General features: G+C 40.0%; 1 protein-coding gene across 1 annotated transcript in view; it reads left to right on the forward strand.

Annotated features, from left to right (window-relative positions):
* Window positions 1-6,007: 6,007 nt before the first annotated feature.
* Window positions 6,008-18,082, forward strand: part of GUCY1B1 (guanylate cyclase 1 soluble subunit beta 1) — a 41,887-nt gene continuing 29,812 nt past the window's right edge. The window contains exons 1-2 of the mRNA XM_074541174.1: window positions 6,008-6,148; window positions 6,420-6,493. Of these exons, the coding sequence (XP_074397275.1) occupies window positions 6,146-6,148; window positions 6,420-6,493 (77 nt within the window). The 5' untranslated portion in view covers window positions 6,008-6,145. The remainder of the gene's footprint in view (window positions 6,149-6,419; window positions 6,494-18,082) is intronic.

The raw sequence follows: 18,082 nt of genomic DNA on the forward strand, positions 1-18,082 counted from the left end.
CATTTGAACAAAACTTGAACCACTGAATCCTTTCTCAGGTCTACTATATCCATCCAAGATGCTTAGAAATAGTTCTGTGGCACAAAAATGGAACCAGAAAATTCTTTTTATACACACACACACACACACACACACATACATATATACAGGCACATGTATTTGTAACACTTTGGACCCCAGTGTTTCAAGGAAACAAGAACTATGCAAATCTTGGAAACTGATCTTTCCAATATTATATTGGTCAGGTAGTTCTACAGAGAACTACCGAGAGAAATACCCAGAGGTTACGAGCAGTCCTGTGTGGGTACCCCTGGATATAGAATATGGGGGAGTATTTAACTCCTGACAGTTCAGTAGGCTTATTATTAAACCAGAAATTACTGAGGTCAGTATGAATCTATCCATCCTGGTTAAGAAATAAGTAGACTTTTAAATAAAAAGGATTTATTTCACAGACTGAATGAGAAGTACGTTTAGGAGGGAATTTCCTTTTGTTCCCAGAAGACAACTATTGCTGACTGGATGAGGGCCATGCTCAAAGCCAAATTCCATATAAATCTGTCATCAGCTAGGATGCTCATCATGGCAGTTCTTGATAACCTTCCTTAGGTGACAGCCTTCCAGGAAGAATTCTGCTGAGGTGCTTTAATGTGCACAGAAAGCAACATACTTGAGTCTAAGGCAAGTAAACAGGATTTAGGCACATATTTAAGACAACGATTCATGAAAGTGCTTTAAAAAGTGCTTGTGTTCAGACATGTTGTACAATAAATCCTTCATAAGTCCATTTAGCTTTAAACATAATTTAAGAATTTAGGTCTCACTGAGAGATTTAAATTAAACTGTTCCTCTGTTTAAAGTCTTTTGCAGAATAAATATGTATTTAACAAGGGCCAAATATTTTAATTGATCTTTTCACTTAGATCTAAAATATTCCTTTCACCTTTTAACTAATAATTTCATTTAAATTGAACAAAAGGAATCAGAAAGCTAATGAGCAAGTTGTTGAAATAAACAGAAGGAAGGCAATTTAGCTGACGCAATACTTGGACATTTTGGAAGAAAATAATAGAGTTGTTTTTAAGTTGATCTCTTCTGTAGTATAGTGCATGATATTGTGAAAATATTCAGAGACTATGCAATGCTATTTATATGAATATAAAAATACCTTAGTATTATGTCCAGAAACAGTTTTGTTATGCGTGAAATTTTATTTTATTAGTTCATGAAGATTCTGTGTAGCTGATTCCTGTTCACACTTACACTATGTGATGGAAGATACATTTTTATCACTGCAGTTTCTTTGCCAAAGAAGTGTAAATGGCCCTTGAAATAAAAAGTGGGTCCTTTAAATCTTAACACTGACATAGCTAAAGTGTAAGCTATACCAAAAGAATTCAATTAATTTTATTTCATTCAGGCATGACCTGATAAGATTTCAGGGGGATGTCAGAAAAAATTTGCATTGCTGGTGTCAGAGGAAGTGCAATTAGTGTGGAGCTGATGCTTTCCTTCTCTCTGAACTACTGTGCAAAACCAGAGCAAAGGGAGTCAGGGAAACTGACAGAACAGTGAAGTGCACAGATAATTGAGCCCCTGGGACAGATCTACTTCTTCCTGGGAAAACTTGTGAAGGCAGAATTGGGACCTGCCCCAAAACCCAGTTTATTTCTCCCAAGATTTTCTTTTGCAATCTCTCCAGAAACAGCTGCAATTAATAGTACAGGGGGCAAAATCAGTATTTCCAACAAAAGGCCATCAGAATTAAGGGAACTGCTCTTGAATCTTGGCAAGGGGACCCTTTTTCAAACCCCACCCATCCTACAACCTACAGGCCACTCCATCTGCTAACATTTTTTTAATGCCTGCCCATTGTTCTGCGAAAGCGGTGGGAGATTTGCTTCCTGCAACAGCAAAAACTTTGTGGCTGTTTGCCATAGAGTGTACAAGGTACTGAGTTGCTTTCAAAGCTCTGCTCCAGTTTATCTTAAGTCAGATTGGCAGAAACCAAATATAACTTTCTAAAATGAGAGCTAGGACTTGCTTTCCTGCCTCTAAAGTCTGCAAGGTGTGTGCCATAACAGTCTTTTGAGACTTCTAAAGCCACCTCTGATTGTGTGGCTATTTACAACTGCATGGGAAGAAAATAATCAGATATAAGGTTTGTTTGGTTTTGGTTTATTTTAAATTTTCCAGTCCTATTTGCATATGTTCACTGGTAGTCCTTTTCTGCAGAGCATGGAGGGAGAGTAAAAGCTACTGCCTTAGGTTAGTGACCATTAATCTGATACTGAAACACAAATAAAAGAAGAAAGATAATCGATGAGTCTGGAACCTTTGCTATGTCCAGATGTAACAGTTTAAAGATACATATTCTTCAGAGCACAAGCAGTAGGATCTGAATGTTAAATATGCAGTTAGGGTGGAACATAATCTGGAAAGCCAGTCAAAGAAATAATAAACTGTGAAAGAATCTGAAATGAAGTAAACAACCTTATAAAGTTGTGTGTCTCATCTGCTTCGGAAGACTTTTGATGCTGAAAGCAAAGTCAAGCCAGTGGTTTCCTAATAGAAATGTAAATGAGCACATTGCTTTGCAGCCTCGTTATAAGATGGCCTTTGAAGATCTGTGCTAAAATTGCTTCTCATTTTTTGAGCAGTAGAAAATTACAATTTTTTGTGCTACTACAGCAAATGCATATCCTGCACACACAGCAGCACACAGTGGGGAAATAACTGAGAGAATCCATGCAGTAGCATCCCAAGGATGTGAAAAGAGCTGGATTCAGACACAGAAACATTTCCACTCTTCTGATTTTTCAGCCTAAACAAAACCTGCCAAAGACAAAGGCATTCCCAGGGGCTTTGGACTACAAGCACATGAAAATGAACAGAAATCTTTCCACTGATTGCAGATGATGTTGGGGAAAATTCATACATATTATTAGTTCACTCTGCATGGCTAAGATTACATTCCTCTAACAGGAGGATGCAATAGAGCTCTCTGTTTCTCAAATGTACACATCTTACTGCATTACAGAACAGCATAGGAATATTTAAGGCTGGTTCATCATAGCTTGTCAATAACAGGACTGAAAAATTAATGGAATTGTATAGGAGAACACTATATAGTGGTATAGTAGAAATAATGAATCTTGCTGAAGTGAACTTACAAGGGTGTTTCTGCACCTGAAAAGTATTGTTATGACAATTCCAAGTGTCAGGTCTCAGACCATAACTACAAAATACCTAGAGTTCAATCCATGTCAGTAGAGTAACTCCATCTTCAGCAAGAGGAATCCAGCAGTACCATATAAGGCAGTCTTTTTATTCAGGACTTCAGTAACAAGATAAACTGTAAAAGCAAAGTCCAAAGTAAAAAATGCAACTTATTAAAATACTTCCTTTGTTTTATAGTGCTTGTGCATTAACACAAACCATATTGAGCTGAATGTTACTGTCTCAGCAGCTGCCCTTTCACACAGCATAAAAGGATCTTATGCTATTTTTTGCTTTCATGAATCTCACCAAGAATTGCCAGATGAAGTCAGCATCTCAAATCAGGAAGAAACATATTAAAATAAAACATGTATAGCATGTACCTAGTGCATGAGGGTCACCAAATGGGAATTTGATTGTATGCTATAATGGAATAATTTATCTTATTGACATTGAGCCTCTCCTTCAGATGAAAGCAAATCTTCTTGCCTATGACTTCCAGACAGTCTTGACTGAGCAGGTATCTGGAATGGAAGCTTGTCCTTCTCAGCAAATCACTTGGTTGAATTCTTTAATTCAGAGTCTTCCAAATGAGACCTCTATTTTAGAAAACTAAATCAATGACTGCCTGCTTTTACTCTGACCATGCCATTTTCACTTCACATTTTACAAATCTCACCTTGTCTAGAACTTCCATTTGTATCATATTGGGTTAATCTCAAGAACAGCCTGTAAATGCAACCTACCAAGCCTGAACCAAATCAGAAGAAAGGCAATTTATCTCAGGCAATTTTGACCCTTGTAGATGTCAGCACTTTCAAAAAAGTGTCACTCAGTTACAACAAATCACCACATAATTCACCTCTGAAAACCATAAATAAAAATATTTCATGTAATCTCTCTAATACTTCATGAGCATGAGGGCTCACTCCATATCCAAAGTGGATTCCCTTGAAACCTGTGAAGAAAGTTTTTTACACCTATTCTCCATACAGTCAACTTGTTTCCTGCCTGGGCTGTGCTGCCAGGAATTCCTTGACATTTGTATCCTCAAAACTCTTTTATAAGTCCTTGAGGGAGAAGACCAACCCCACTGGAGGGCAAAAGTCCCAGGTGTTGTCTTTTCATTACCAGCAGCAGGCACACAAAGGTGTAACTACAACATTTGTATGGTAGGATGAATTTTCCTATTTTCCCAAAATTCACTTCCTACGAAAACATAAAAAGTAGATAGTGACCTGACATGTTCAAATCTTAGTTAACTGGTGCCAACCCCTCTTTAGCTACAGCAAGGCACAGCCTTTGGTCTGGTTCCAGCAGTATGATTTATTACATTATCTTTGTCACCAGTTTCCTGGAAATTGAAAAGATTTTTAGAGATTTACATCTCTTCAGTTTTGATTCGGTTTTCTACACAGAGATATTCAACCAGTAGTTTGGAACCGTTTGGTTAATTTATCTAAATATTTTCTTTCTCTCTTAAAATTAGCATATTATTTGTATGATTTTAACTGGTTATACTGAAGCTTTTGTTCTTGGTCATTCTTTTAAAAAACCTAAAATTGGTTTTCCCAGTAGATTTGGACTGTGTTAAGTAGAATTGATGACTATGCCTACAAAACCTAAAACTAGAGTTTGGTTCTGCTGTTCTTGGAATGTCTACTGAGATGATTTTGCTAAATTTCTAATGCCCATCCATTCATGTCCTCACTTACTAGAACTCTTGAAAGCTCTTAACACAGATCCAAAAGTTGACCAGGCAGTGGTTGAAATTTCAAAAGATTTTACATGCTGCCATTTTAAAACTTATTTACATGGAACTTCCAACATCAATGTTTCATGTTTTTTTTTCAAGAACTGTGTGAACAGTTCAAATGTTAAACTCATTTTGCATTATTTTACTAAGGTCTGAACTTCTGTGATTTTACCTACATTGAGAATTGATCTGGTCTGACTATTGTTTATGGCTTCATGCAGCAAGGTTTCTGCCCGAGAGCTACTACATTGGTAGTCCACTAGGTACTGATCTCCTTTTCCTCCTAGATAAACTAACTATATTTTTAGTATATTGTGATTCTTCTTAAACAAGTTTTTAAAAGCTAGTGGTCTCCTTACATTTTTTATTTTGTACACTGGGGCCAGGTCTTTTGATTGTACAAAGGGCTTTAAAATACATGGTGCTGTATAATCTTTTTTTATTCCTTGTATATGACAGCATGATGGACTGTGTTATTTCCAAACTGGCTTTGGCATATTGTCTCTGCTCAAGACCCCTGTTGTAAGGGCCATACCTTACCTAGAGAACTGTCTAAGAATCCATGTTCAGAAGCTTAATGATACAGCACTGTATTTATTAACACTGACAGCTGAAAGGACTCAAAAACACATAAAAACACCCCATTACTGAAAGTACTTCACTGCCTTTGAGAAATGAACGCACAGGAGCAGAAATATCTGGGATCACTTTGTCGCCCAGATTCGTCCGTTTTTTAGGGACATTTTCCTTCCTAAAAACTAAGTGGTTGCATGGGTACAAGAAACAACTGAAACATTCTTGCGAAGGCAGCCGCTGCACGGGGAAGTGCCTTACAGGTTCCCACCCAAGCAGTACGCGCAGGATGGGCACGAACAGGATCGAGCCGGTACCCGGGCTGAGCCCCCGGCCCCGGCCCGGGCACGGGCAGCGGCCGCCCCTCAGCCCCGGGCGGTGCCGGCCGCGGCCCCCGCGCGGCCCTCGGCTCCCACGGCCCCGCCTCCGTCTCTGATTGGAGGAGAGCGCGGCGGCCGCGCCCGCCATTGGCCCCTCGGGCAGCGGTCGCGCTCGCCATTGGCTGCCGGCGGGTGCCACTCGGGGCGGCGGCGGCCGGGGGAGGCGGTGAGGCGGCCGGGCCCATCCTCTGCTGGCGGCGGCGGCGGCGGCGGCACCATGGTGAGCTCCGCCGGGCCGCCCGCCCGTCCTGGAGCTGGGCCGCGTCCGCTCTGCTGACACCGGGCCCGCGGTGGGAGGGAGGGGGCTGAATCCCCTTGGGAAGCGGGCAGCCGGGCCCATAGCTGTGTTTCGGGGGAGATGGGTGATGTTTCGGTGGGGTCGCTTCCCGGCGGGGTGATGGGCAGGGTGGGGTGGGATGCTGCGCGGCGGGGGAAGGGGCTCCCCTGCCGCCCGGGGCCTGACCGTGCCGCCGCCTCGTGCTGTCCCGCAGTACGGCTTCGTCAATCACGCCCTGGAGCTGCTCGTCATCCGCAACTACGGCCCCGCCGTCTGGGAGGACATCAAGTAAGTGTCTGTGCGCGTGTCTGCGCGCGTGTGTCTGTCTGTGGATGCGCGTCTGTGTGCGCGCCTGCCCGCGGGGGCGCGCAGGGCCGGGAGCCGGGCCGGGTACCAGCGCTGCGCTTGCCGTGCCGTGTACCGGGTACCAGCGCTCCGTTTGCCGTGCCGGGCGGTCTGCGGGCCGCAGGGGCTGGCAGCGGCACCGGCACAACAAGCAGCGGCACCCGCAGCTCCGCGGGCCGGCAGCGGCGCCCCGGACGCGGCTCCCCGCCGTGACAAACCAGCGTGGCTCCTGCCGCACCTCGTCCCGCTCACGGCCTCCCGTAACGCCTCCAAGACCCCCCTCGATCCATCTTTCCCGGTGCCCAGGAGCCGCAGCGGGGATGGCAGTGAGGCCCCGGTTCCCTCAGATAAGGAATGTGTGGCAGAATTGCTGTCCTGGCATCAGGCCGCCAGGTGAACCGTGCAACAGTTGCATCCTCTGCATCCCTGAAGGAACTAGGATACAGTGTTTGTTTAATAAACACTGTGTGAAAATAGTGTCGGGTTTTGGTAATGTCCTCAGCTCGAAATCAAAACAGTCACTGATTATTTAAGAGGATGTACATATGTAAGCATGACGGCAGAAGGATAGTTTTTGGCTTCATTTCTTGCATCTGGTTTCTTGAGCCTAACCCTTGCTTTTCTGGTGGTATAATGTATTTCTAAGGAGCTGACTGCCTTCACTTTAAACCTTTGATCAGTTGTGAGCTTGCACTAAAAGTTTTAAATGAGTGTGCAAGCAAAATACTGTTGACTTTAAAAATAGTAGTATGAACCACTGGGCAAAACTGCAACAAAAATTTTTGAAAGGTTGTAAAAAGCTTACAGAATTGTAGGCTTACTTCATCAGGCTTTAAGCAACATGGGGTCAAAAGAAATGGTTTAATATGATCTCTTGATAAGGCAGAAGTCGATTATTCAACTTGGAGAAAGTGATTCTCTTTCAGCTGGATGCCTTCTGCATGCCTTTGTTGCATTTATTTTAATGTGTCAGAGTTGATGTTGATTTTATAATATTGCTGTTGTCTTAATACAATTCAAAAGGTCAGTTTTGATTGTAAAATTTTTTACCATGACATATTTTTTTTCATAAAATCATTTGTTAAGAGTGTGGTAACCTTGCACAGTACCGTGAAATCAGAGAATCATAGAAATGTTCTCTGGAAGGGGCCTCTGGAGGTCATCTAGTCCAGTTTCTGTTCCAGCCTGGATTGGCACCGGCACTAGATCAGGGCTCAGCTATGACTTTTGTCTAGCCAAGTCTTTAAAATGACCAGAGGTGAGTCCACAGTTGTGGTTCAGCAGGCATTCATGGTTCTATTGATCCCTGACAGGTACTCTGTAAACTGCTGTTTGCAAATACAGTTCTGTGCATAGCACAGATGAGCTTTTAGGGTATGCCACAGAATTTTGTGCTATAAGTGAGGCATTTATTTTCCTTACATACCAAACATTTCTAAACACAGTGGTCTACTTTGAATTCCTGTTTTGATTTTTAAAAATGACATATATTAATTAAGTGGTGATAAAATAGTGACACGTGCATAATTTTCCATGAAAATTAAAATAAATAAATAGAAGAAAAATATGTGTAAAATATGATGTTCACCATTTCTTGCCTTGGCATCCCTTACCAAGATGCTTTAAGTATCATGAACCACTTTTTGTCCAGATTACTCACTGAATATGTATTTGTATTTAAGATCAATCCATCAGAGAAGATACAGAGTTTCATCTTCTAGCATGAGACCATACTGCAGACTGCCAGAGCACAGCCATGATTCCTGATGCATCCTGTCTCTTTAGATTTTGGATACACCTGATGGAATACTGTAGATAACTAAAGCCTATGAGGAATATTACTCATATAGCATTTTGGAGAAATCTAATAGATATATACAAAATACTCTTCTAAGGTCAGCTGTGATAATTCAGGAAGCTGGTACCTCCTGCTTCTGCTTTTCAAGTGAGAAACATTTGTGTCTTATGGCAGCCCAGCAGGTAGGCTCTGCTGTTGGCTCACAAGAAGATGGCTCTCTGGAAGGAAACCAGCACAACACCACCCAGCAGAAAATTGGAATGTGATCCCCATGAAGGAGCCAGTGCATTTGCAGCAGCTGCCATAGCTCCTTGTGTGGAATTGGTCACCATGGGGTATTTATTCAGCAGGATTTCTCAGTGTATCCAGAGTTCAGAAACCAGTAAACCAACCCTGCCTGGAACACATTCTGGTGCTGCTGATTTAGGGAATGGTAGTGTCAGCTGGTAGCCAAGTGATGTTGATGAAAAACTTGGATGTTTTACCTTTTATAAGATAATTCAAACTTCTTGCAAAGGCTTCTTTTGTTAGAACTGTTAATCATTTAGGAAACAGCAAGAAAGTACAGAACAGTGTTGTGGCATGCTGAATTGGATCAGTTGAATCACAGATGACTGGAGAAATAATTATTGAAGTCAACAGACCTTGGCTGTTTCAAAAAAACCCAAGAGGAACTTTTCACTATTAGTAAGCTTGAATTTGCAATAGAACTTCAGCATTTCTGTGAAATAAAGAGACCTCTGGGTAGTTCAGTACATTTCTTATCTAAACTTTTTTGGTTTTTTTCAATATTGAGCTGGTCACATACAGCTATTTTGTTCTCTCTGAAGTCAGCACAGAAGATGTGAATCAGCACTGCAGAGTGGTGGGTTATGATTGCTGAGTGATTCTGAAATGCCAACAGGTGAATTTGTACTTAAAGTTGATAGAAGGGAAAGAAAACATGAAACTAAGTAAACTGAAGTAATGAAATATGGTTATTCTTCAAATAAAGTGAATTTTAGAAAGTTAAATGCTGAATTGAAAGGGTATTCTCCATCTGAAACATGGAAACTATTTTGTAGCTTGTTCAGTCAAAAGAGGCGTTGAATGAAGTTCTTACGTAGAGAATTTGGGTACCCAAATAGTTGAATTTGAAGCTCTTACAAGACTGGTGTTTTCAGTACCATCACTTACTGTTACCTGAGTTAGCATGATGATTTCAAGTCTCTGTGCCTGATATTTTTTTTCATTTTTCAGCATTATTGTAAAACTATAATCTCATCAGAAAAAGATTCACTGTTTTTTAATGGCCCAGAGTAGAATTCTTGGGAAAGTTAGCCTCCATGTTATTTTCACCCACTTTAAAAAAAAAGCATAACTGAACAAAATACTCGTTTACACATCACATAATAAGTCACTAAGTTAATGGAAAAATTACAGGATATACTTTGATACAGGGCTTGACTTTCCTAAAGAACTAGAATTAAAATGCTTGACACACAAAATGGTTCAAAGCCTTCTATTTCTGAACCAGCATTCTGGATCCCAAATAGGTTGAATTTAAAATAAGACTAAGAAAGCTGGCATATAAGTAATGAAAGTTAATCTTGATTTATGATGACTTTACTCATTTTCCAACAGCAAAGTCTCAAAATTTTGCTTCTCCTTAGGGTTTTCTCTGACTGCCACTTGCAGAATTAAGAATTTGAACTAATAAACAGGGGTTCTGTTATGAAGCCCTAGAATCATTAGAGGATTTATCCAGCAAAGCTGGATGAGCAACAGGGAGTGAGAGGAAAGTCCTCCTGTAGCTTCTGAATTCTGCAGTGGCAGAAGTTTCTTGGTGGAAAGTGAGGATGAGTTACTAGAAAATCAACAGTTAACCTAGAACTGTTAACCACACTGTTGCTGAGAAAACAGTTTTCATTTGTTCCTTCCATACTGAAGAGAAAACCTCTTGTGACTCCTTTATTTTGTACTTGTTCCATGCAGAGGGCTGGTTAGACTGTGTGGCCACAGTTGCAGTGGCTGGTTCTCAGGGTGGTTCTCAAGATTCCTTTGGCATTAGATATCTTCAAGTCCTCTGCAGCCAACATAAACTCCAAGTTGTCAGGCCTGGCCGTTCCCACATACATGCAGTTCTGGGCTCATGTCTGTTTAAGGCCAAATTTGTACTGCTGGGTGGTGTGGTAGTGTGTGCACACAATTGTAAGTAGTGCACATGGAATTACTGTCCATGTACCTGTCCAAAACAATGCAGAGAGATTACTCACATTGTCAAAATAAATGAAAATTTCCAGGGCTTAAGAAATTGTGTTCCCTAGTATGTTTTTATGGCGGGCATGTTTTTGTGGTGTGTGATAGTACATTTTAAAAAGAGGCCTCTACCATAGAATCTGAGCTCTTCTGCAACAGGTATCACTTATGGCTGAGCTGAGCAGCCAATGTATGTGAAATTCTGGTCACTCCATCCAGCAGTTCTAAGGGTTTAATTGTGTGACAAGCATTGACAGGGATGTCTTCTTGAAACAGCTTCAGGTCAACGTGTGGGAGCTAGAGCAATGCTGTCAGCAGGGAATATGTACAGTGTCTTTTTTCCTGTGTTTCCCATCACTATTCCTCTGTATTTGATTAAATGAATACAGGATTTTCCCACGGGCTCCTAAATCTGAATTGAGGCCAGGTTAGATGCTCAAATTGTGACACTTTCAAACATACTGCCAAGAAAATGAATGAGAACTCAAAAATCTAATAAAGAAATGCATTAAAATGCTTCATTACAAGCCCATAGAGTAAATTAATATTTTCCCCACACAGGTATGTGAAATATCTGGACTTGGGAAATGAAATGGCACAACCAGTCAGCCACAGTCTTCATCTTCCTTCTGTTTTTATGGTAGAAGTTCCCACAAAAACGTGTAGTGTGGAAAAACTAGAAGTTTTTCAACTGGAAGTTGAAACTCAGTATTTGCTAAAAGTAGCTACACAGAGGTGAAAACACTTTTCATTTTGGTTCTGGAGAAGTGTTGAAACTTGCACAGTAGAAAAATCGGCATTTTTTGCCCCTTAGCTGTCTGTACCGTAGCATGGGGGTATATAAATCAAGTAATAGTCTTACATCCCTGGTGCTCAGTGCTTAATGTAGAATTAGGGCCTCTGCTCCTGCCTTTGCCCTGCTTTGTCCTTTGGAGGGGTTAGGATGCCATGTGCTCTCCCCACTGTTAAATGCCAGGACTCCAGGTCTGGGGAGCCTTCTGGCCAGCACAGACTCTGCAGGGACCCAGTGGTCTGGAAGTGCACACTGTGGAACAGCAAAAGCCAATTGCTTGTCCTAGGAGGAAGGAAACTCATTCCCCAAGTTTCACAGATTATCACCTACCAAGGCTCCAGTCTCTTAAAAGTGTTTTTTTTTTTCTGTAAATCTCCTGTTATGTTTAAAATGGTGAAACACTGAGGATTGAGTAATTGGCCTGGTGCAATGTGGAAAAGGAAAGTGGAAAACTGCTCAGTTTCAAATTGGGTTCAGGTGAAGTAGAAGCTGTACCATTTGGGGAAGTGAAAGAAACTGCCAGGCCTGAAAATGAAAACTAAACAGAAACTTCCACATCCCATTGGTGAAGGTTAACATAGGTCAGACCAGTGACTTGGTGTGGCTTTTGCAGTGAAATGTAGGTTGTTTATTTTATGGGGTAAATTTTCAAAGGCATTCCTAGCAGTTACGTTTAGTAGTGTTGTAAGTTGCCTGCTTAAGTCAGGAAAGGTAGATGCTTTTGTTAATTTACCTATCTAAAAATGGTACTCCACTGATTTCCCTAGCATTTAGATAATTAGAAACTCATTGACAGGATGTGCTATTCTGATTAATTATATTTGTAATATATCTAGAATTTACAATTCTAAAATAGCAAATAATATAAATAAATAATATAAAATGAATATTAAATGCCTCTGAAAAAATATTTTATAATTTTTTTACAGGAGATAGACTTGGATTGCATTGTTTTGTGGGAATTTCTCACAGCAAAAATTGTCCATTTTTGTACTACTTAAACAAAGCAAATAATAAAAAACTTCTTTAGTTGCAGAGTGAAGGCCCTAGCTTGGCTTTCTGTGTCTCTGTGCTGTGTTCAAAATGTCACTTTGTCAGAGATTTTTTTTCTTTTTAATATTATATCAAAACACAACATATTTCTTGACAAATCCTGTGAGAATTAAGATTTTGACCTACTGCTATTGCTTAGCACAGTGTTCAGATATAGTAATAGCTCCTACTATACTGTAGTTTGCCTTTTCAGAAACCTAGGAAAATATGCACAACAGCTCTAGTGAAAAACTCTTTTACGTTGCAATAGCATGCTTTTAAAATTAGTGGGAATTTAGATACTTTGTAGGGCTGATGCTGGTAGGCTGTAAAGTCCATGAATGTTGTTTTTTATGTTTTAAGCATAAAAAGTGCTTAGTATCTTAAAAAACCAGAACCATTGATCACATACTGGGCACCCTAAGTGAATGAAACCTTTTTGATCTGTGGTGTTCTTGCCTATTTTAAATGGAAATGGTATAATTGGCCTCATGAGATTGTTGGAGACCTAATTAATGCTTTTGCATGCAATTAGTGGAGATCAATTCCACAGGAAAACTTATTAGAATTAAGGAATAATTCTCTCTTCAGAACTGGATTTGAAAACTGCTGTAAATCAAGCCTGAGATTATATATTGAGGAATGGATAAAACAAAACACCAAATAGTTATGCATTTGTAGAGCAGGATGTAGCCTCAGTACTGAGGGAGCTGGAGGCCTGCAGGAAAAGGGACAGCTTTTGTGGGCTGCTGGGTGTGGCTGGGATGCTGTGTCACACAGGCCTGGGAATAGGCAGGGAAATGTTGCTTGGAGCAAACTGCTCTCATGGTGCTGAGTGCGCCTGAGTCCATCTTTTCTGCTTTCACTAAACTGCAAAGAAAAATTCACCAGATGCTTAAGGCTCTTTATGAGATGTGTTTTATTTCTTTGTAATTGTTCTGGAAAGAGTTTTTCCAGTTTTGAGCTGACTGTAGTTTCTATTTATAGGGCAGCCCTTTAGAAAGCATGTAAAACAGTGCCATAGTCTGTAACAGTCTGTCTGCAGTGATAACAGCATCACTTCTGGCGGCAGAGAAGTTGGATAATCAACAGCTTAGAATGTAAAATTTTTGGAGAAAATCTATTTGTGTCTCTAGGTACATAAGCAAATAAATATTGATGTGCATGTGTATGTGCATATTAAGTCTACATAATCACCATGTGGCCTGGGCAATAAAAATGCAATAAAAATGCAAACTAAACAGCAAATAAGAATCAAATATCTGTACAAAATGTGACTGGGGCATTTCAGTTAGTAATCATCTGTAGTGGAAGCAAGTGACAAAGCCTTCCAGTTCTCTTTGGTATTTCTTGTCAAGGGGTTGATTTGCAGGAGAACCTCAGTGCAAACCTCCTTGTAAATTTCTAGCTGTAGGTTTTGGTGTGTCTCAGACTTCAGTTTTATTTTATCCTATTAAAGCCTTATTATTTGTCCTATTAAAGCCTTTGGGATTTCTCCCATCAAAATGCTGCCTTTCCTGTTCCTTTCTTCTGTACCTCTCCCCCCAGGAACGGTAGAATTCTGGGTGGTGACCAGGTGAGTTATGGAGTGTACCATGTAGACCCACATACATACCCGTGTGCTGCAGTGGGGGCAGTCAGTCCCTGTGAATCCTCTTTCCTTCTTTGTTGAACTGCTGGAGTTTGCTCAATATTTCCCTTTCCCAGCCCACAACTAATTATTGTGCTTTACAATTTACTTGAACTTACTGGTTCTTTCATGCTCAAGTGTTGCAGACATCCTGTGTTAATTATTTTTAACTCTCTTGTCACAATGCACGCTGGTGAAAGAAATTGACTGTTTCACTAGAGTTTAGATTGTGAATCCATTCTTATTTTGGATCATGTTATTTTCACTTGTAAATAATTGCAGTGATCTGTTAAAAAACAAGAAAATGGAGGTTTTGCTGCCTCTTTCAGTACCATGTGGGTTTACCCAGTGCTGAAGGCAATGCTCTGTTTGACCAGCCTCAACAATTTTGAAAAAATACAGATTTCCTACAAATAGATATGAGAAGAACACTTTGGAAAGCCATTAGTAGTGAAATGACAGTAGATGATTCTTTTTAATCCATACCCCTTTTAACATTGTTGAGGTTTTTTCCAGAAAGCAACATTTGGTTTTTTTTCTGGTGTAAAGTCCTTGTTTCATACTATTCCAAAGTTCTAATCAGTATTTTAATATTTTTTAAGTAGTTCTGACTAGATGATTCTTCATGGGTAGGGAGGTTAATACTTACAAGCTTCATAGGGTCAGAACACTATAATTCCTGCTATTTCAGTTCCTCACAGCGGAAGGACCTGCTTGAAGGTCAGGAGTTAAACTCAGTGGATGCCAAATTATTTAATTCCTCTGGGAAAGGGCTGGCTAAAATGAAATACTGGCATGTTATGAAACTTGGTGTGTGTTTCCAGAATCTCTCAGGTACTTTGCAGTTTTCCCAGAATTAAGTGCTTTTAGATGTGCCAGGATAACAGGTGTTATAAACACATCATTCACTCTTGTTAATGAAATGCACGAAGGAGTATTTTGTAAATACCATTCTTTTTATTCCACTTACGTAAAAGGAAGCAAAATAATACTGGCTTTATATTTTTAATAATATTTTCAGTGTTTGTAGTAGCAGCAAGGAACTTGTACTTTTGTTAACTGTATCTTCTAGTATTATCTTGTTTGGAAAACCTACATTAAACACTCCCGTATCCAGCCTGTAAAACTGGGAAATAGCTCAGAACTGTGAAGTCTATAAATACACCTATTTATTTTACCCAGAACATCATTTTCCTGGACAGATTCCCATTTTTATTTAATCTTGTAACTTAATATAATTTATGTTCTTCCCAGCTGGGTATTTTAAAATATCCTTGGACCATCCAAAACATGTACAAGCCTGTTTTATTTTTTTCCTTTTCAGAATAGAGGCTCAATATTTTTAATAACTTTTAGTAAAGCGTCTTTGTGAAATACATGAAAAAAAGACTCACAACTTTTTGAAAAAGCAACTGGCTGTGAAGTAATATGAGCAGTGAGTTTGCCATTCTAATGTAAATGAGATGCAAAGGCAATGATTCTGGGTTCACAGATACCATCTCTGGGTCTGACCCATGTAATCCTGTTTAAGAGTGCTACTCTTGGAACGGAATTAAACTTGACTTGCTCCTATCAGTGAGATCAGAACCATGCTGGGTTTCTAAGTGCACTGGAGTTATTTTGTCATTAAGATTGTTTTGACTGATCTCTTCAATTTAACGAGCACTTTTCCATCCTTGGTACACCAAGAATACTGAAGCACAATGGTGGCAAAAGTCCCAGCAGAAACAATATGTATCATGGAAGAAGTCCTGGAGGTGGTCTTGGAACTAGCTGCTGTTTTTGATGTGTTCAAGGTGACACACCCAGTGCACACACTTTGGGCTGAGTTTTGGTAGGAAGAGATCCAGTTGGGCTTTTGGGACACTGGGTGATCTCTTAAAGTGACACCAGCAGCTTCTAAACAATAATGTTATATCACAGAGAAGCCTGTGCATCTTTCAGGATAAAAATAATTGTTCATACAGTCTTCTACCATATTCTTTGTCAACATTTGCTGCATGCAAATGGGAAGGGATCTTCTTCTGTAAGAATTTCTTAAGATTCCAACTTTTTGACTGGCTACAGAGGCAGGATAGCAAGTATGACTTCACAGGGGAAAAAAGTGTTGTCAGCAGCAATCTTCCTGAGGATGATTTATGCAAATCCACTTTAAATACTACAGTCTGACTGCAAAAGTAGATTAAAACTCACCTTGTGCAGAATGGGCTATGTATAAGTAAGACCAGCCAGATGTGACATCTTGCCCAGCTGTGTTGTCTGTAAAATCTCCAAAAATGAAAAAGAAACCCTTTCTACATCAAACTTCTTGAGAAATAAAAATGTGTGCCTTCTATGGTTTAAACATCTGAAGTGCAGCATCTGTTCTGATTTTAGGAATAGTTCTTCTCAGAATGCTTGTCCACACATAGCATTTCAGCCATTTCTGTGAATTATTAACATCACCTTTGAACATTAGTAGTGTGTTTACAAATACTAAACTAGTTGCACAATGGGAAAGATTTTCAAAGGGACCATTGTACACAGATGTATCACCTGCTGTTCTGTGCTGCTGAATTTTTGGGGGTGTTAGCATGACTGATGGAGGAAAGGCTGCTTTAAGACTTGATCTGTCTTTGATCTATTCAATAGGAATTTTTCCACTGATTTCAAGGCCAAATCTTTATGTGAAAAATATCCTCTGTATAGCTGTTATTTTCCATGGTGCAATGGTTAAGGTTCTTCTCTTGCCCAAGTAAACTGCCTCACATTAACCTGGATAATAGAAACATTCTGGAGGAAAACAAAAGCATTTTAGAAAAGTCTGTGCTGTAATCTTTGTTTCCCACAATTGAAATAGTTCTCAGTAATCATTCAGAATTAGTCTAGAGTAAATAAAAAGGGCTGCCAGACTGTAGAAGTTAGGGCAGGCATGTCATAGCATGTAAGTTTTGAACATGAAATATCACATCTCGTGTGACAGGAATCAGTTTGGGAAGAGCATTAAAATCCTGGGGTATTTCAACATTTTGAACATGAATTTATAGGGGATCAAACCCTACACTTTTGTCTCTATAAATGAAAATGAGACATTAATTGTAAATTCTGTTCTATTTGACTTGAAACTTATTTTTAGAGAACAGCCATATAAAAGTTAGGAGTTTGCTACTGTAATACTGCTTCTTCACTAAAGAAATAAGCAGGGCTTGGGAATTTGCCAGAGCTTGTTGCTTTTGGCTCATTTCCAGTCAAGTTCTTAAGAAAGCTACCAACATGTTATTGTTGTTAATGTCTTTGTGATCAAACACCACAGTCTGCAGAAAACATTAGAACTATGCTAATTTCCTCCCACAGTTTTATCTGGTCAAAAACTGTAACTTAAGATTGCAGCAAAACATTTCAAGGGAAATGCCACAGGTTTTTTGTAAAGCTATGGATTATGAAGTTTTCTCTAAAATGTGGTCAGCCAAGTACAAATGTAAGGAATTACAGGTTATGGACAGCTGACCACAGCAGCTCTGCAAAGCTGAAAAAACAGCCTCACTCTTAACATTAATACTAATTATGACACTATCATATATTTTTTCTATCGCCCATGTTATAAAACCATTTCCTTAGTGTAAGTGCAGGCAGCTTTGAGAAATCAGGTAGGGTCAGGTAATTAAGTGTGAAAACTGCAGCCTCTGGGAAGCAATTTGAGGTGTTCAGCTGAATGACACTGCCCTGTCTCCTGGGCTGCTGGAGGTTGCTCACGGTCAGCCCCTGGTGCTGATAGCTGTGATGCTCTCTCACACAAGTTCTTTAGAGGTCCTGCTGTTTTGTGGCCTTGCTGAAGGACCAGTGCCTCTGAAAAAGCAGCATTGCTTTCACTTTGCAGTGGCCATTTTGGATAAACTCACAGCAGCATTTTCCCATCACATATAGTCTTAGGAGTAGTGTTTCAGAGAGAAAGACTTTTGGAAGCTCTCACTGCTGTTAGATAACTGAGAGAAGCAGAAAGGCTTCAGAAGCCTGTCCACAATCACTGTGCCTATGTGTGGTCTGTATGCAGAGCAACTTCTG

This window comes from Zonotrichia albicollis, chromosome 5 (genome assembly GCF_047830755.1).
Source record: "Zonotrichia albicollis isolate bZonAlb1 chromosome 5, bZonAlb1.hap1, whole genome shotgun sequence".
NCBI lineage: Eukaryota > Metazoa > Chordata > Aves > Passeriformes > Passerellidae > Zonotrichia > Zonotrichia albicollis.